The sequence below is a fragment of the Plecotus auritus genome (genome assembly GCF_963455305.1).
Source record: "Plecotus auritus genome assembly, chromosome: 7".
Lineage (NCBI taxonomy): Eukaryota > Metazoa > Chordata > Mammalia > Chiroptera > Vespertilionidae > Plecotus > Plecotus auritus.
Window position 1 is genome coordinate 45,599,114 of NC_137774.1, and position 20,155 is coordinate 45,619,268.

A 20,155-nucleotide genomic window follows, 5' to 3' on the forward strand; every position below is an offset into this window, starting at 1 on the left:
TCCGCCTTTCTGGAATCCTTGTCCCAGATCTTCCATTCTCCCACCCGCCTCCAACAACGCGCTCCCAGGGAAATGAATACGCGGAAGCCTCCGGGGAACGCTCCTTGCGCCCTAGTTGAGGGAGCACCCATCAAAAGGTTGAAGTGCGCTAACAATTCGGGTTTTGAAAGGAAGTAGGGCCTGTGTTGTTTGCGGTCAGAAAGCAACTGGCTCTGGGAAAGAACTTCTTTGCAATAGCTTAAGTGAGAAGAAAAAGACCCACTCCGCTGGCCCGTACGGGGATCGAACCCGCGACCTTGGCGTTATTAGCACCACGCTCTAACCAACTGAGCTAACCGGCCAGTAGCATAAGCTTAAGGCCTTGAATATACATATCTACAACTTTAAATTATGTAGCCAACACTTAAACAGAGAACTTTTGTGCAGACCTAGTTTTGCTCTAAAAGCTTCCCAAATGCCGATTAGAAGTGATCTTTAAAAAACCATAAAGAAATGCCCTCAGAATGGCTTTAAGAGGTGTGGTCAGGTTCGTTTTCATTGAGTAGGCAGCTCCCAGGGAAGAAATGGGAGAATTCGGGCCAAATGTATGCAGTACCTCAACTAAATTGATCCTGCAACCCTAAGTCTGGGTTCTGACTTAGGAATTCCTACTGGTTTCATTCCTACTGGTGTGGATCAAGAATTTGCCTTAGGCCTGACCCATGGGAAACCCACAGCACTGACCACTTTACTGAGGTTCCATAGTATAGGTTCCTCACATGACTCTTCTAATGTTGGCGCTCCCTCAACTCCACCCTCTTATACCCATTTGTACTTCCCAACAACTCTAGGCTTGCATACCTGACTTCTTCCAATCTTGCTGACCTGCCTCCAACTCCCCAATGTACTCCCTTTGGGCCTGACTTTTGGTATAATTTCTTCTGCTGGACCAGAGCTCTTAAAACAAGTTTTGGCATTGGTGGAAAACAAGGACTGAAATGATGGTGAACAATGGGCGGCTGCCAGGTCAGGAGACCTGGGACCTCACAGATATCACAAATGTAAAACATCACTAGAGCTTTATTGCAGACCAAGGGGCCTGTCACAAGTACCCCCACAAGGGGCAAGTGTCTTGTTCCTCTAGCCCCTGCCACAAAGACAGAACCCAGGTGCTCAAGGCCACCTAAGAGTGCAGGTGGCTTTAGCCTAACCAGAGAGGAAATATCAACAGTGCCATGAGTTGCCTATTTCCACTATTTCCCCAAGGCAGGATGGCAACAGAAAGAATATGGAGGAGAAATTACAGTAGGGTAGAAGTTAGTGAATACAGGGATCTGGAGTCCTAGTTCAATCACCAAGAAGGTGAGGGCCACAATGAGTGGGAGAAGCAGGGGCCCAGGCCTCAAGTGTTCCAGCAGGGCAGGAAGACCTTTCAGGCCATTGTTGCAGTTTCGGAGCAGGAGGAAGCAAATGGCCCCAGGGAGCTGGAATGCTCAGGCTCCTGGATAGACAGACATGACAACTGGATCCTGGGATTCACATGAGTCAGGAGAGGGAGCTTCCCACATTGGAATTGCTGTAGCCTAGGAGGTTCTGAAATAGGAAGAGAAGAAAATGTATGTCCTATGCATGTGGTTGTTAGTCCCATCCACCATTCTCCTCCCCAACCCCAGAAATCCCTTATCAATCTCTCATTACTCTTCCTCCTGGAACCCATCTGTCTATACCCCCACCCTTCCATCCTTACTTTCTTACCTAAAGGGATGATCTTAGAGGGTTTCCTCTCAAGCTCAAAAGAAAGTACAATAGGGCGGAGGACAGAGAGGCTGGTACAAAGTGTCCGGAGGAAGAGAGTCAAGGGCTCATCAATCTTGGCTGAGGACTAGAAAGGGAAACTCAGGATTAATCAGAACTCAAAATTCCTAAACTCTTTACCAAACCCTCAGGAACCTGGGTATCTGAGCCCCACCTCCCAGCCACATCTCACCTCAGGTTGGGCTCCAGGCCCTATAAACTGCAAGGCCACTTTCCCTGGCCCTCTGACAAGCTCCAGGAGGGAGGTCCACTCACTAGGACACAGCCCTAGTGCTGCTGCCACATGATGGTTCCGACAGGTCACCACAGCTTCAGCAGTCCCATCCTCCACCAGGAGCCTGGGGTAGAAATAGAAACTCCCAGAGCAAACCCAGGGGCCAGTCACCTGAACCCAACATGCCTCCCTCTCCACTGTGTCATCTTTAACTTACTTACCCTTATTCATTAAAAAATATTTATCAAAGCAATTCCCACACGCCAAGAATTATGTTAACACAGAAATTGCACACAGGCAAAGTCATGTAATAGGGAAATAAATGGGGTGATAGGTGCCCACTTTGTGCTCTCACCTGATGCTGGCCTGGCTTACAGATGTCTGAGTGGGGCAAGTGGAACCCTGATGAGTACACCTTCCCTGGGATGAAGAAAGTGGTTGGAAAAATCCTCTTGGTCCCATCACATCCCTCTGCACCAAAGCACCCAGCTCAGCCTGCCCCTCCCATACCTGGATAGAGAGGCTGGTACAGTGAGCACACACCCAGAGGAGCTGAAGGCTGAAGACAGAAACAATATGGCAAGAGGCAATGGCCTGGAATGGGGTCTGGCCACCCTGTAGCAGTCTAGCCAGGTAGACGTGGGGCAGAGGAACACTAAAAGAGCGAGAGAGACAGGTGTTAAGAAATAGTCAAAGGGGTTCTGAAGGCTGGGTATGTCTGGGAGGACTCAGCAGGCTTAGGGATGGAGATAACAGTAGTGTCCATGCTCTCCTGGAACCCCATGGTCCCCATTTTTTTTTTTAATATATTTTATTGATATTTCACAGAGAGGAAGGGAGAGGGATAGAGAGCTAGAAACATCGATGAGAGAGAAACATCGATTAGCTGCCTCCTGCACACCCCCCACTGGGGATGTGCCCGCAACCAAGGTACATGCCCTTGACCGGAATCGAACCCGGGACCTTTCAGTCCGCAGGCCGACGCTCTGTCCACTGAGCCAAACCGGTTTCGGCCCATGGTCCCCATTTTGATTTCTGATCTCAAATCGTCATCAATTATTTCTCAGGCTTGACCAACCAAGATGTTAGCCCAGAAAAGATAGTTGCATTTTAGCCTGAAAAGCCTTTAAGAGCTTAGAACACCAAATCTTTCTGGGTAAAATGACAGGTATTGGGCATTTTTTATTTGGGACTCTGACTCAACACATTCTGCTAGGCATGGGAATGACTGTAGTTATGGCAAAAATTCCAGAACCAGGAACATGTGTCCAATGCAGATGTGAGGCTGTGAAGTTTGGAGATCAGGACCTGGGGCACTGACCTGACTGTGGTTTCTGGGGGGAAACTCAGGACCTGCATATAAGTGGATGACTGGAAACAACAGTAAACATTGTGGGATCTGCAAGTAGAAGAGGAGGAGAAAGAAGTCAATTAGAGGTTGGAACTGGGAACAGGCTTGGCCACTGCCCTGAGGAATGCACCCTAGCCCAGGCTCTATTAAAGGAGGGCAGAATGAGGGAAAGACTGGTCTGGAACATCTCGTGAGGTTAGAGGGCATAAATTCCAGAGTAATATATCGAACCTAATATCAAAAAGGAGGTGTTGTTGTAGCATAGTTAGCTAGGAGTGAACATTCAAGAAAACCACATCAGTAGGGAGAGGAGGCAAGGCCAGCTGCGTAGATCTTTACCTGGAAACTCTTTTCTCCAGCTGGTTAAAGTAGACTCGGGCTCCTGGAAGGAGTCCTAGTGGGGGAGGCAAGTGTGGGCCTTCGATATATATGTCCAAGTGAGGGGGGAATTCACAATCAGCAGTCTCCACAGCTACAGTTATCTTCACACACCCTCTCCTGGCTTCAGTGCTCCCTATGGAAGGAAAGGGGAGGGGTCAGTGGTATCTGTCTGGATCACAAGGTCCCATCACTCCATTTTATACCTTCCCTCAAAGGAGGTGTCATTACCAGGCTTTGTCCAGATAGCAGCAGGAAGTGGTTCACACAGAGTCCGTGACAGAATCTCAGCTGAGAAAGACACCAAGGAATCGGTGAAGCTGAAGGGTCAAAAAAATAGAGTGAGAATGGAGGCATAAGAAAGCAGAGAATGGAGAGTCAGGTCCAAGGACAGAAAAAGTAGCCAGAGTCTCTGCTAGAAAGTCATCTATAAGGTTCTGAAAAATCTCATGCTGTGTTGAATCACACACTAAAAGTAACAGGGCTTATGGGAAAAATAAGGTTGTGGCAGATAACTCAAAACCTATACAACTCTGTAACCAGAGGTCTTACCAAGAAGTATACCAGCAGAATTAAATCTCCACTTCCATTTCAGTCATTCCATTATCTACAGTTTATATGCTGGAGCTCATGCCCCCTCCTTCACATCATAGATCCTTAAAAACATTCACTTCTGTCCTAATTGGTTTGACTCAGTGGATAGAGCATCAGCCTGCGGACTGAAGGGTCCTGGGTTTGATTCTGATCAAGGGCACATGCCGGGGTTGCGGGCTCTATCCCCAGTGGGGAGCTTGCAGGAGGCAGCCAATCAATGATTCTCTTCATCATTGATGTTTTTCTCTCTCTCTCCCCCTCTTCCTTCCTCTCTAAAATCAATAAAAAGTATATTAAAGAAAAAAAAATTCACTTCTAGTAGAGACCAGTTTCATAAAAATTACACCTAGAATTCAGTAGGGTTTTGTTTGTTTGTTTAATATAGGGGAAATATCTCTGCAGCTTCTTATTTTAAATTTATTTTTATGGTTAATCTTTACCCAAGGATATTTTTCCATTGATTTTTTTAAAAAATGTATTTTTATTGATTTCAGAGAGGAAGGGAGAGGGAGAGAAAGAGAAACATCAATGATGAGAGAGAATCATTGATCAGCTGCCTCCTGCACGCCCCACACTGGAGATCAGCCTGCAACCTGGGCATGTGCCCCAACTGGGAATCAAAGAGTGACCTCTTGGTCCATAGGTTGACATTCAACCACTCAGCCATGCGGCCATGCGGGCTCCACTGATTTTTAGACAGAGTGGAAGGAAGGGGGAGATGGGAGAGAGAAAAACATCAATGTGAGAGAAATGTGAGACACATCAATTGGTTGCCTCCTGCATGCATCCTGCAACCGAGATACGTACTCTTGACCGGAATGGAACCAGGGATCCATGGGCTGATATTCTATCCACTGAGCCAAACTGGCTCCAGCTCTCTGCAGCTTCTTCATTTGCACTTGCAGCTACCCCAAAAAGCTTACATGAGGGAAGTATAGTTGTTCCTGAAGCCATAAGCCACTTCTTGTACTAAAGGAAGGCTCTTCTCTATAGATTCTCAGCGTTTGTCCTTACATTTTTTTTAATGTTTCTTACATTTCCTCTTATTGCTAAGGCTTTTCCTGACTTGTGAGAAAGCCTGCTCATGATCACTTTAAAAGAGTAACATGCTGGGGGGAAATCAGGTATGAAACACAATTTCCATCTTACACCGACATCTTCCTGTGGGAGCTAAATCACAGGAAAGAAACACGCTGTAGCAGAGAACGGACAATTCACCGTATCTAACCATGGCAGAGGAGGAGAGAGCAGCCCAATGAGCTGGAGAAGCTGGCAGACATTTACTTGTCACTGAGCAGGTCCGTCAGCGAGGATTCAGGCAGTGCCTTGTTGGTACTCGGCATATCTGGGATGTCCTGGGAGCGCTCAAGTTCCAGGGTCCATGCATCCTGGACAGTGAGGCAGGATGTACAGCCGGCCAACTCCAGAGGACGCTGCGATATGCAAGATGAACCACCCTCCTCAAACAATGCTGGTGTCTGCCAGGAAATGGGAAGACAATGGACTCTGAGTGTGTCCTGGTCCTGAGGAAGGTTCACAAAATACTATGACCCAATTTTGTTTTCTCTCTGGAGCCTGATGAAGGAAGTGACTTAGACACAAACAATCTTTTGATTTGATCAAGATCTACCTGTCTGCTAGGAGACTTAGAGAGTGACCTGGCACTGGCACTTCCTCTCCAGATCCCAAGCCAAAAAAAGCTTTCTGGGGAAGGGTCTGATGAAGTAGGGCACTCACGGGAGGGCCAGGAGCCACGAGTCGGTACACTTGCCCGGGGTGCAAGAACTCGAACCAGCGGACTGAGGGGCCAATAAAGATGAGGAGAACCTATGAGGAAGGACAGCAGGGTCCTTGGGTTCCAGACAGGAGCCAGGGCCACACAGGTCAAGCCCTAGATCTTTGAAGTCCCAGCTTACCTTCTGATCCTTGTTCTCATCTCCCTTGAGCTCAGGTGGGCCCCAACCAGTTCCCTCCTTCCTCTGGGTACCCCCGAGCCAGCTCCCTGATATGTGGAAACTGAGGGTGGGCTTAGCCACCTCTGGACTGGCTCCTGGGGGGGCACAAAAGTTCCTCTTCATCAGTGCCTCTTTGTGGGACAGCAAGAACAGCCGGCTCTGTCCTATATGGGGACCCTCGGGGAGGGTGGGCTCTGTCTGAGGAGGTGTTGAGGAGTTGGCTGAGTGAAGGATAGGTCTGGGCATAGGCCAGATCAGGGCATCAGCCAGAAAGAACTGGACATAGACTCTGTTGGGAGAAAGGAACAGGTTTCTTAGTGAGACAGGCATTGGGTGTTGTGGCCCCAGCATTCCAACACCTGCTCCAGGCCCTTCCCCTTTCCCTTAGAGACTTGGAGGATAGCCACTACCCCAAGAGGCCAACCTGGCCCGCTGCTCCTGGATGAAGCCTGCCATGCTCAGCTCCTTCCAAGAAGGAAAGTTGCTCCTGACATTCCTCTCTATGACCAACTGGAACCGCTCTGCCCGCACCAAGCAGCCTAGAGGAAAGAAGTTTTCTGTTTGGGCAAGAGAAGAGAACCGTGGAATGGGAAGCAAAGCAGACCATCCTGCTGGTCTTGCTGCCCAATCTAGACCTGGCCTGACCCCACCTCAGAAGGACGACACTCCAAGGGAAGCCATTCCACCCCCATGTCCAGTCCCACCCCTGGCCTCCGAGGCTGAAAGGCGTCGATCTCCTTTCTCACAAATCCATACAAGCCTGCCTGTGCCCAGATCTAAGAAAACTTTGCTTTCCAGAATTTCCTTGTGGATCCAGTAAGGCCATTATTCTTCCAAACCAAGAATGTGGGAAGTGGGAGCTGCCATCTGGTGTGCACGTTAGGCACAAGGTAGGGAACTGGAGCTCTGGCTAGGGAACCCCTTGCTCCTTTTCTCTACTTGCTGATACCAGTCTCCCAAACTTGATTAACGCATGCCACCTTGGCATCTCTAGAAAATCCCAGCAGGTGCTTCCTCTCAAACCCCCTGTTCTGAGACCCTCTACTCCATGACCACCTTCTCTCTACTTCTGGCCTCCAAACCTATGAGCCGGGGGTCGGTGACGGGCTGCAAGTGCTTGTTCAGGAGTAGGCAGGTGAGGGAACCACTTTGGTCCCGAAGCTGCAGACAACCTTTATGAGATGAAGCCACCAGAACCCCAAGTAAAACCTGCAGAGAGATGAAAGCCAAGGTATCAAGTATTTATTAAGCAAATATTGAGCATCTATTATGTGCCAGGTACTGTGTTAAAGGTTAGCTACAAAGTAAACAAAAAAGACATGGCCTCTAACCTAAAAGAACTTATATTTGAGTGGGGAAGACAGATGTGAAAAAACACACACATGCGTTCACACACTTGGTAGTAGGAGAGAAAGTGTTCAAATCAAAGTTAGAGAACCTCAGCAGACATAAGAAGAAGTTTGCATTTTATTTTACATGCACTGGGAAAAACAACAAAAGGATTTAAAGCAAGAGACTTCTGTAATCCAAATTACATTTTACTTCACTCTTTCTAGTTGCTGCAGGAAGGGAGTGGTCTAGTTAGAAGGCTAACCAGTAACATGATGAGAAATGGCTATGACTGTGATAGTGAGAATGGCAAAAAGATGAAGTGTCCTATCCCTGCTGGAGCCCCACTTACCTGGGCTGGATGGAAGGTGGAGGGCAGCAGACAGAGCCAGGACCAGGCCAAGCGCTGATTGAGTTGGCAACTGGTCAGGTGAGAAACTTCTGGGGAGGGCAGGAGGGTCTTGGGGTCAAAGGAAGTCCAGGCCCTGCACTGCCCTTCCTCTTTCAGGGCAGCCAGAGTGGGGAAGGAGCAAGGAGTTTGCAGCCGAGTGTACTGTCAGAAGAGAAGAAAAATCAGATTGGGCATCCCATGTATCCCCCCCGCCACCCCGTTTCCCCCACATCCTCACACCTTCTGGAGTGGACAGCGATGTGGCTCTTCAAGGATCTCCTTGTGTGCATTCCGACTGGGGACGCATGGTGGAGCCAGAACATCCAGGGTAGGAGCCAGGAGTTGCAGTCCCAGGCTGGGGCTCCCAGGAGAGGAGCACTGGAGGAACTGGTGGTGTCTCAGCACATGGGGACACAGCCTTGGGAAAGAAGCTGAGTCACTTTCCCAGGACCCTTCCTCTTCCAGGATCCTGCTTCCCTTACAGAGGTGGTCTTCTACCCCCAGTGCCACCCCAGCCCAGACCCTCATCCTCCTCACTTGCAGGCCAGCTCCTCCAGGGCCTTGGTAACCCACAGGTAGAGGGGAAGTCCTAATTGACGTTCCCATACCAGCTGCTCATACAGGGAGGCCCCCCAGGCTTGGAGAGAAGACTGAGTCTCAGGCTTCTGACGAGAGAAGCCCCGAAGTAGAACAGCACCACGGAGACAAGCGGCTAGCACTGGCCTTCTTGTCCCTCCACCCACTGACTGGAGGAGGTGAACATCCTGGAGCTGGGAAAGCAGAAAAGGTGAAGAAGCAGAGGTGAAGGTAACTCAATGACCCCACACAGAGTTGACTGCAGTTTTCCACTGCCTGGGTTCCAAGAAAAAACCAATTCCTGCCATACAGGTCATTTCCTTTCATCCTCCATGCCTCATCTTCCATCACAACCCACTATCCCTGGGTAAGCCTTCATCTCTCATAAGCTCCACTAAGTCCTTCCGTGGGCCAGGGGGCTCCTGGCTGGCATGGCTTCCCTACTCACCAGGCTACCTGACATCATTCTGGCCCTCACTACCCCTGGGCTTCAGCTCCAGCATCTCCTCTTCCAGTTAGAGGACCCTTCTGCAAAGGAGATGCTCTGGTCCCAAGCCCTCCTCCTTTTGCCCCAGACTCTACTTTCTGATCTGAGCTCTCATACAAATCATTCTTTTTTTTTTTTTTTTTTTAATTGATTTTTTACAGAGAGGAAGGGAGAGGGACAGAGAGTTAGAAACATCGATGAGAGAGAAACATCGATCAGCTGCCTCCTGCACACTCCCCACTGGGGATGTGCCCGCAACCAAGGTACATGCCCTTGACCGGAATCGAACCTGGGACCCTTCAGTCCGCAGGCGGATGCTCTATCCACTGAGCCAAACCGGTTAGGGCATCCAAATCATTCTTAACAAACGCACATGCCCACCTCCCAATACATACTTATTATTTTTATATTTTTGTTGTAAAGGTTCCCACCCTGCTGCCAAAAAAGACCAGCCTATAAAGGTCTTTGCTGAGAAGCCTCTTTTTGTCAGCAGCCCCGATCCCTCACATACCTCCAGACAGACTCCTGGTCGCACCACCCGCCTGAGGTCATGGAACTGCTGGTAGGAAAGGCAGAGCCCCAGCTGCCCATCTAGCTCATAGAGGCCAGCAGGCTGATTCAGCACACCAGTGACCGTTCCCTGCAAAGAGGTCAAAGGGTCAGTTGATCCCCATTTCCTTCCTCTTTGGAGACCCACATTTCCTGCCCCTCAAGCTCTAGGACCTCTCCCTTATGCTTACCGTATATGACAGGAGTCTGGAGTCCCGGGCAAGACCTTTTTGCTCCTGCCTGTCTTGGATGTTGCTTGTCCTGGGGAGTGGCTTGGGGTCAGCCTCCAAGAGAGTTCTGCCCAACTCCAGGTCCAGGTCCAGCTCTTGCACACATTCTGGTTTCAGCGGCAATAGATGAGAGGAGGGGTTGGTCGTCCAAACACGGTAACGGTGACCATGAATCTTGGATGCGCGCAGCTCTGTCAGCACATAGGCCCTACCAGGCCAAAGGGCTTGGTGCCAAACCAGCTGGGCGGGGACCTGGCTTGTGCAGAGGCAGGCAACATGGTACACGAAATGCTTCTCACAAGCTATCCTTCTGTCCCTTTCCATCATAATTTAACCTCAAAAACCTGCCCTCATGAGCTTTCCTTCCCTCATCTTCTTTGTTTGCCAATTAAATCTTAAGCCATAGAACTTTTAGAATCTCTCCTCTCTCTTAGGAGATGCCAAATCCCTCCCCCAAGATACAAACCATCCCTAAAACTTCCTTCCAAATACATAAATATTCCATTCAGAAACATATATCCTTTTTGCATTTCCCTTCTCTCACCCTATAACGTATAAACCATTTCCATTTATTTAATCAATATGTACTGGGTACGTATGTATCCAGTATTAGGATAGATGTAATGGGAAATATAATAGACTGTTCCCTCTTCTCCAATATATTTCAAACCACTGAGGAACACAGACACAAATCCAAGTAATAATATGATCAAGAGACACAAAAAAATACACATTTACTAAGGATGGGTTGGAATGATTAGAAAGGCCAAGTGAAAGAAGAGGAACTTGAAGGACATCTTGAAGTGGAGAGAGAGAGAGAAGAGTAATTCAATAAGAGGCAACAAAAAAAAAAAAAAAAAAAAAAAAAAAAAAAAAAAGCCAAAACCGGTTTGGCTCGGTGGATAGAGCGTCGGCCTGCGGACTGGGGGGTCCCGGGTTCGATTCCGGTCAAGGGCATGTAACTTGGTTGCGGGCACATCCCCAGTGGGAGGTGTGCAGGAGGCAGCTGATCGATGTTTCTCTCTCATCGATGTTTCTGACTATCTATCCCTCTTCCTTCCTCTCTGTAAAAAACCAATAAAATATATTTAAAAAAAAAAAAAAAAAAAAAAAAAAGAGGCAACAGCCCTGGCTGGTTTGGCTCAGTGGATGATAGAGCGTCGGCTTGTGGACTGAAGGGTCCCAGGTTTGATTTTGGCCAAGAGCACATGCCTGGGTTGTAGGCTCGATCCCCAGTAGGGGGCGTGCAGGAGGCAGCCGATCAATGATTCTCTCTCATTGATGTTTCTATCTCTCTATCCTTCTCCCTTCCTCTCTGAAGGGGGAAAAAAAAAGGCAACAACATAGAAATGTTCAGAACTTGGAACAAGCTATGCAATGAAAACACTGTTGCATAGGAAAATGAGAAATATCAAAGTAGGAAAACACTAGCAAAAGTAAACACCTTGAATTGACCCTAATCCTCACCTGCACAATGATGGATACATGGCCGCCAGCTTGGCTGCCAGGTGGGGATAATTCACCAAGAGACACGATGAAGTAAGCTTTCTTTTTACTTTTCACCAGAGCACTCAATCGAACCAGCTTCCCAGCCAGGTTTGGTTGCATAACTCTGAGCTTGCTTCTAAAGAAGGTAGAAAGAAGAGAGGAAAAAGTTATTATTTCTCTTCTATTCCCCTGCAAATTCCTCCCCTTCCCTGTAAAGAATAATGCAATTGTGATTAAAAATTTCCATTTTTCCATAGGTATTCTAAAGAGGCCACATTATTCCCTTTATTTGGAGCATCTCATCAATATTACTCTCAATACCTTTCTCTCCTTTCCATTGACTCATCATCCTCCTCCCAGTTCCATAGTGCTCCCTCCTTCCCTGGAGAGGGAAGAATTACCTGTGCCTGAGGAGGCGGGAAGCAGCCTCCGGGTAGAGAACAGGAATAGGGGTCGGAGGGCCAGTACTGATGGTCAAGGGAAACACTGGCACAGGGACACCCCAGAGCTCCAAGTGCCCTTCTCCTGAGGAATTCCACTTGGCAGGAGGAAGGTAACTCCAACTGGGAAACAGAAAGAGATGGCCCAACCAAGAAAGATCCAGATCTATGAGCTAGGAAAGACCAAAATCAATGGTTAATCAGCATCCCTTTTACCTGCCTCTACCTTTGTTCCCCGAGACTTAATTGCCTCACTCCCTAGACACCATTCTTGTTAGGTAGGATCTGAGGCATCTGACGTCCCCCTTCCTACTCACCTCACAGCCCAGGATACCAGTGTTATCTTTCACATAGAGGCTTCCATTTCTGCATCCTTGTTCCAAGTCCTCTGGTAAGTCTGTTAGTGTCCCTAAAAGTAACAGCCGCTCCCGGGGGAGGGCAGTCCCACTGAGTCCAGCCTCTTGGGCCCAGGCCTGATATGCAGTACTGCTCCAGGACAGGTGGCTGCAGCATGGAAGGCGCTGGTGGCTCCTGAGGTCCTGTACTGAGACAAAGCTGCAGAAGGAAGGGAGCAAAGTTGTGTCCAAACCTAGGAAGTTACACTCAACCCTGACAAATCTCCCAATATCCCAAGGAAAGGTCAATGGGGAAAATGGACTAAGGGAAAAGTTTAATTGATTGAAGTGGGGGGGGAATGAAGGGAGAGAGGGAGGGCAATTGCTTAAGGAGAAGGGATAGGGGAGAACTGGATCAGGATAGAGCACTTAGGGGACTTCACTAAATTTGTAACATTTTACTTCTTATAAAAAAGAACTGAATCAAATATGGCAAATTTTAAGGTTTTAAAAATTGAGCCTTAAGTACCTGGCTAACCACAATGTTAATAAGCACACTGTTTAGTTCAGCTCTTTTTTGCAGGCAAGACTTTTCAATGAAGACAGTAGAGTGCTGATTGACATTCTGGTGGACCAGCAATTTTAGTTACCACTGGTTTATTTATTTGATTTGCGATCCTTCTTGTCTTTATACTGAAGCTAACCAATTGAAGTATATATTTTCCCTTTCTGTGTAGTTATGAATAACATTTTTTTCATAACTACACAGAAAGGGAGAGAGAAAAAAAATCAATTTGTTATTCTATTTATTTATTCATTGGGTGCTTCTTCTTTGGTGTGCCCTAACCAAAGATTGAACTTGCAACCTTGGCATATTGGGATGATGCTAACCAACTGAGCCACTCTGTCAGGGCTATGAATAACATTTTATTTTTATTTTTTTTATTGCCCTTGACCAAACTCGAACCCGGGACCCTTCAGTCTGCAGGCCGACACTCCATCCACTAAGCCAAACTGGCTAGGGCTGAATAACATTTTAATACAGATATTTCTCTTAGTATTCCAGTTTAGAAAATTTCCCCCATCCTTGTTGATGTTAATTTTTCTATATTACATTTATTGGGGTAACATTGGTTAATAACATTATAAAAATTTTTTTTAAGTTTTTCAGATATTCCATATACTTAGAAGGTCATGATCATTTATTTTATTTTAAATATTTTTATTGATTTCAGAGAGGAAGGGAGAGAGAGATAGAAACATCAATGAGGAGAGAAAATCATTGATTGGCTGCCTCCTGCATGCCCCTACTGGGGATCAAGCCCCCAACCTGGGCATGTGCCCTTGACCAGAATCTAACCCAGGACCCTTCAGTCCACAGCTCTATCCACTGAGCAAAACCAGCTATGGTGCTTCCATGACTTGATTATTGTAAATAATGCTGCAATGAACATAGGGTACATATATCTTTATATATAAGTGTTTTCATATTTTTCAGGTAAATACCCAGAAGGAATTACTGGATCATATGGGAGTTCTACTCTTTAGTTTTTTGAGAAACCACCATAGTGGCTGCACTAATTTACATTCCCATCAATAGTGTACAATGGTTCCCTTTTCTCCATATCTTCTGCAACACTTGTTATTTACCACTGGTGTATAATGAAGTCCATAGATGAGAAATTACACAGAATTTTGAAAATGGTATTTTGGATAACATGGAGTACAATTACACTGTCTTCTCACCAAAGATCCCCTGCCTTCACTCATTGAGACAGACTGTCAAGCTTATTGAAGTGTTTCCCAAATTATATGCAGGTTAAGGGAGTGTCAGGGAAAATATATCCTGCTCTCAAATAAGTTTGGTAAATGACAAATTAAACAAACTGAACAGATTTCTACCTTTTTTTATTTTTTAAAAGATAAATATACAGTGGTATGTATACTCACATAATAGAATACCATAAAAGTATCTAAAATAAATGAGTTAGAACTATCAATATGAATAAATCTCAGAAGCATAACGTCAAGTACAAAAAGCAAATTGCCAAAGACATATATATATATAAATGATACCATTTAGATAAAGTATAAAGGTATGCAAAACTCTACTGTATATTGATTAGGGATAGCTGCATATATAGTAAATATATAAAAATATTCACATGATGCTCAGCCGGGTGTGGCTCAGCGGTTGAGCGTTGACCCAGGAACCAAGAGGTCACCAGTTTGATTCCTGGTCAGGGCATATGCCCGGGTTGCGGGCTCGATCCCCAGTGTGGGGCGTGCAGGAGGCAGGCAATCAATGATTCTCTCTCATCATTGATGTTTCTGTCTCTCTCTCCCTCTCCCTTCCTCTCTGAAATCAATAAAAATATATTTAAGCCGAAACCGGTTTGGCTCAGTGGATAGAGCGTCGGCCTGCGGACTCAAGGGTCCCAGGTTCGATTCCGGTCAGGGGCACGTACCTTGGTTGCGGGCACATCCCCAGGAGGGGGTGTGCAGGAGGCAGCTGATCGATGTTTCTCTCTCATCGATGTTTCTAACTCTCTATCCCTCTCTCTTCCTCTCTGTAAAAAATCAATAAAATATATTAAAAAAAATTAAAAAAATATATTTAAAAAAAATATTCACATGAATAATATACCTTATTTTCAAAATAGTATATACTTCTATGAGGTTTCTCTTTGCAGGATATTCCAGAGCCTTCAATATGTTAATAAGTCTTATGACTCTCCTAGAATAGTTTATCATATCCAATGTCTCTCAAATTTATTTAGCCATGGAGCCCTTTTCTTGTGTTATTTTATTAATATTGCCTAGAAGAGTTTAGGAAATGGTACTAAGCAAAACAACAATAACAACAAAATACCTTCAGGAGACCTTACACTTAGTTCTTAAAAACACTATCTGCACTTGGTGAATCTTAGTTTCCTAGCACACAAAATGAAATAGTATCAGCTTTCCTCCCCACTTTGAGAGTTCTTTCTCCAAATCTTTCAGTCTTCTCCTCGACCTCTCCCTTCCTTTTCTTCTCTAAAGATAACTTAAGCCTACTTTGGAGAACTATGGGAAAAGCAAAGCAGCTTGATGAAGAATGGAAATGTTTGGCAGAAGGGGGTGTGTTTACTCCTTTCCCTCCTTTTACCAAGTTTCCCCTCACTTTTCTCAGGTCCTTCCTTTTCAACTCCACATCGAACTTCCCCTGAACCCCACCTCTCCTTACCTGTAGCTGAGGGGCAGTGTAAAACCCTGGTTCCTTCCCTGAGACAACCAGGTAGTCTTCACACAGTCAATTACCAACTGAGTGAACTGGATAGTAGGCTCTTTGCCAGCTGGACACAGGGTCTCTTGGATGAAGGCCTGGGCAGCCTCAAGCCAGGTTTGCTCCTGAGAAAAGTGAATCTAGTTAAAACAACTTCATGACAATCCTGCCCACCAAGAAATTTGGGGAAGAATAAAGGAACAGAAAAAAAAAAATCAAGAGGCCATGTAAATGAAGAATGTAAAGGAGTTGAGAGCTTAAAGAAACCTTAGAAGTCTTTTAGTTCAGCTATACAATCAACTCAGACAGCTGGCTATCCAGCTTTGGTCTTGCATCTTTCTCTAACAAACCTGCACCAATCCTTAAAATGCTCAACTGGAATCTATATTCCTCTGTGAACCATCCCTGGTAGAATGCTGCTCCCTCCTTGGAGCTCCCATAGCACCTTGCACATACCTCTATTAAGAGCAATGATCACTAAAGATAGCGGAATCCCATTTTATATAGAGTCTAGCTATAAAGCCAGCAGATTGAAAAAAAGATTGTTTAAAAATCACCCTTGAAAATAATCCTTTAAATAGCTCATAAACAATAGGACATAGGTCCTAGCCTGTTTGCTCAGTGGACAGAGTATCAGGCCTTGGACTGAAGGGTCCTGGGTTTGATTCAGGTCAAGGGCACGTAACCAGGGCGCATGAGAGAGGCAAACAATCAACGTCTCTCTCTCACATCTATGCTTCTTGCTCTCTATCTCTCCCCCTCCCTCTCTCTCTCCCCTTCCACTCTAAAATATTAATGGAAAAATATCCTCAGATGAGGAGTACAAAAAAAAAAAATAGGACATAGTACTTTATAGTAATATAAATGAAAATGTGCCTAATAATGAAAAATACATAAAAAAGGACATGAGTACAATTTTTTATTATTCCATTGTTTAGTCATCTATACATTTGAGTTCCCATAAGCTAAATACATATATAATACAATCCCATTGCATTTGTTTCTTGTACTATCTTTTCATCTAAGATGTGGGCTTCCTAAGGAGGACATGAACTATTTTTGTATACTTGTCATACATTCTGAACACACAGTTGCCTCTATATGTAGATAATTCTAGGGCATGGGGCCAGCTTGGCCTATTCCCAGTGCTAGGCAGCTTTATTTTATAACTACAGGCCTGGTGCATGAAAATTAGTGCACTTGGGGCAGGGGCGGGGGGGGGAGTCCCCTCAGCTCGGCCTGTGCCTCTCACAGGAAAAGCTTTTGAGACCCAAAGTGCGTGTAAAGAGTTCGCAAAGAAAAATGATTGGAGAACTATGGGAAAAGCAAAGCAGCTTGATGAAGAATGGAAATGTTTGGCAGAAGGGGGTGTGTTTACTCCTTTCCCTCCTTTTACCAAGTTTCCCCTCACTTTTCTCAGGTCCTTCCTTTTCAACTCCACATCGAACTTCCCCTGAACCCCACCTCTCCTTACCTGTAGCTGAGGGGCAGTGTAAAATCCTGGTTCCTTGGGGGAGTCCGGGAGCCCTTGGGGGATGTCCACCTGCCGGCTTAGGCCCACTCCCTGGGGGGATTGGGCCTAAGCTGTCAGTCAGACATCCCTCTGGCAGCCTGGAAGCCCTCGGGGGATGTCCGACTAACGACTTAGGCCCACTGGGAGAGGCTCCTGCCACCGCAGCTGCGCTGGCCAGCCATGAACCAGCTTCTGGCTGAGCGGTGGTCCCCCTGTGGAAGCACACTGACCACCAGGAGGCAGCTCCTGTGTTGAGCGTCTGCCCTCTGGTGGTCAGTGCGCATCATAGCGACCAGTCGTTCCCAGTGGTTCCAGGTCTTCTGCCCTTAGAGTCAATTTGCATATTACCCTTTTATTATATAGGATAGGATTCCAATAGAGTTCAACAACACTTAAGGGAAGGACCTTTATCCTTTTTGATCTTCAGTGATAATTCTAAACCATTACAGTTCTATCCCTGTCCCTCCAATGTGCCTTTATTAACTTTCTGGCCAAGCCTCCACATCAGTGTCCTTGTGGACAGCCCTACTATTGACTTTCACCTTCACTCCACCTCAGCCACTCTCATGCATGGTCAGGGTTGTCAAAACTGGACCAGGTCTTCATTCAGAACTCCCCATCAACATAATCAAAGACCAGACTCTCACTTTTTGCCTCTTCCTCTTTTGGTTGCTTTTTTAAACTCCTGTTTCTCTGAGAGCCTGTCCATTACTTGGCACATTGACCACTACTGTTTCTCTCAAGATGGTACCTCAGAATCATCAGTTTTATTACCAATGTAGGCGATTTTTTAGATGACCTCACCTACTGAATCAGAATGGGAGGGGGATAGTATTTTAAATAAGCTCCCCAGATTGATAATGATATAGGCTGAAGTTTGAGAACACTAGGTATTTTCCTCTCAATGACTTCACCCACCAGATGCCATTGGTAGATGCTGATTGTTCCTAAACCTCTACTTTAGCTCTAGTTATATCCATGCACCTATCAAGACGCTCCACCTGGCCAACCTGCAGACACCCCAGATGCTTAACACAGAACTTTTCACAAAATCCACTCCTCTTCCAGTGCTCACTAACTTTGCAGATAGCACCCTCAAGCAAGCAGTTCGACCCTGAAACCTGGATGTCCTTATCCCCCTTCCTTTTTCACTCTGCCTTCACCTCTTGTACCTCAACATCAATGCTTGGTCAGGATCACCATCCTCTCTCGTTACATTGCAACATCAATGTAACTGATACTCTCTGGTGCACTTTCTACACTGCTACCTCAGGAAATGAAAACACGAATCTCAACAAATCATTTTTCTTAAAACCCTTAATAACTCCCAATTGACCTCAGGTTCAAGTCAAGTCGCTGCTTAGCAAGACTTACAAGCCTGTCAGCTCTGATTCCTCCATCACTACGCAACTGAACTTATTTTCAAGGACACCTTCTCTACCTCTTTCCTTTAAACATATTTTTGCCTCCGCCTTGAACCCTCCTTCAGTGATTTTTTTTTTCTTTGCGAACTCTTTACACGCACTTTGGGTCTCAAAAGCTTTTCCTGATGATCAGTTACAGCCGCGTCAGGGGTCTCCCCCAAGAAACCCACAGTGCACAGTTCGCCATCAGTCTGCTCCTAGCTTCCCACTGGGCTTGAAGTCTAGAGAGTGGACCGAAACGTGTTTAGGGATCACAGCGGGCCCCACAGGAGTGAAGGAATAAATATATTCGCAGAACCAGTGAGAGGGGTAGGACAGGCAGCCTCACAGGTTCCCCCTCGCTGGGCACGGCCAGCGAAGTCAGGGAGGCAAAGAGGCAAGGTGGGGGCAACAGGAAAAGAAAGAAAATCCAGGACAGACAAGAAAAAAAGGACGAGGGTAGGAGAACAGCACTCACAGAGCCAACAGCCTGAGCGCGGCGAGCCGCCATGATACGCCCCAGGCGTTGCTCCGAGAGCTGAGCAACCGGCGTCAGCGCGAGTGCTCACGGGAGAGCCGGCCCGTGACGTCATCGGCGGGCGCGTTCTCCGCTCCACTTTCGGCTCCACCCCACCCAGCGACCAGAGAGTGCCACTCGCATCTCTGCCCCGCCCTCGGGCGCCGGATGTCCCACCGTTTCATCCTGTCTGGCTTCCCCGGGTAGGGTAGGGGAGCTCAAGGCCTGAAACACAGAGGCCTGGTCGGTAACTCTTAGCAGCTTTAGGTTTCCCTGGTCTTACCAAGCAGAGAGAAGTGTTTCCTCCGTAAAGCAGCCAGAGTACAGCAAAACCTCGCTATAACGGACTAATTGGGGGGGGAGGGGGGAGAAATGTCCCTTAAAGTGTAGAGTCCGTTATATAATAAAGTAGTTTTCTGAATGCGTATGTTAACTAAATTAGCTAGTTACGTGTTTTTACTTACGTTGACACATTTGTGTAATTAAAAATAAGTCTGAAAAAAATTAAGTCTGTATGAAAAGTTTAATTTCACAGAAAATTTTTCTATATGTATTACTGTAATTTTAAATGTATACTTAATAGATCTAGTAAATGCGTGCATTCACTATTCACTGAGAGTAAACAAATGCACATGGTTGGGGCGTGGCTTAACGCACTTGGGAACAAGGACCAACGGGCCACAGCAGTTAAAGCTGCTGCAGAGCCCAGCTGGTGTGGATCAATGGTTGAGCATGGACCCCTGAACCAAGAGTTCACTGGTTCAATTCCTAGTCAGGGCACATGCCTGGGTTGCGGGCTTCATCCCCAGTAGGGGGTGTGCAGGAGGCAGCTGATCAATGCTCCTCTGTCATCAATGTTTCTATCTTTATCCCTCTCCCTTCCTCTCTAAAATCAATAAAATAAAAACTGCTGCAGAAAGTCATCTCAGGTGACAGCAAAACCAATCACTGTGCGTGATGTGCTATGTTCACATGCTAATCATTCCTGAACATTGTTTAGGAGCAGCAAGTTTTGGATTTAAATATGTAGACTATAGTTGTAGACTTGTAATATTTATGTCGGTGAAATTACCAGTGTTTTTTCCAACACATGGCCTATTTGCTAAAATTTGTTTAAAATAGCCCAGCTGAGCCAAAACCGGTTTGGCTCAGTGGATAGAGCATCCGCCTGCGGACTGAAGGGTCCCAGGTTCCATTCCGGTCAAGGGCATGTACCTTGGTTGCAGACACATCCCCAGTAGGGGGTGTGCAGGAGGCAGCTGATCCATGTTTTTCTCTCATCGATGTTTCTAACTCTCTGTCCCTCTCCCTTCCTCTCTGTAAAAAATCAATAAAATATATTTTAA

At 46.4% G+C, this 20,155-nt stretch overlaps 1 protein-coding gene across 1 annotated transcript; it reads right to left on the minus strand.

Annotated features, from left to right (window-relative positions):
- Window positions 1-1,041: 1,041 nt before the first annotated feature.
- CTC1 (CST telomere replication complex component 1) lies at window positions 1,042-18,870 on the minus strand. Its single transcript, XM_080678096.1, has 23 exons — window positions 18,771-18,870; window positions 15,338-15,501; window positions 12,094-12,331; window positions 11,738-11,949; window positions 11,316-11,472; window positions 9,810-10,100; window positions 9,581-9,709; window positions 8,544-8,776; window positions 8,247-8,424; window positions 7,968-8,168; window positions 7,369-7,495; window positions 6,711-6,825; window positions 6,248-6,575; window positions 6,069-6,158; window positions 5,616-5,809; window positions 3,969-4,057; window positions 3,699-3,873; window positions 3,330-3,407; window positions 2,519-2,663; window positions 2,364-2,428; window positions 1,967-2,132; window positions 1,735-1,861; window positions 1,042-1,572 (listed from the first exon to the last, which is right to left on the minus strand). Exons 1-23 carry the CDS (start codon window positions 18,801-18,803, stop codon window positions 1,412-1,414), a joined length of 3,696 nt encoding a protein of 1,231 aa, XP_080534222.1. The 5' UTR covers window positions 18,804-18,870; the 3' UTR covers window positions 1,042-1,411.
- Between the last annotated feature and the right edge of the window lie 1,285 nt (window positions 18,871-20,155).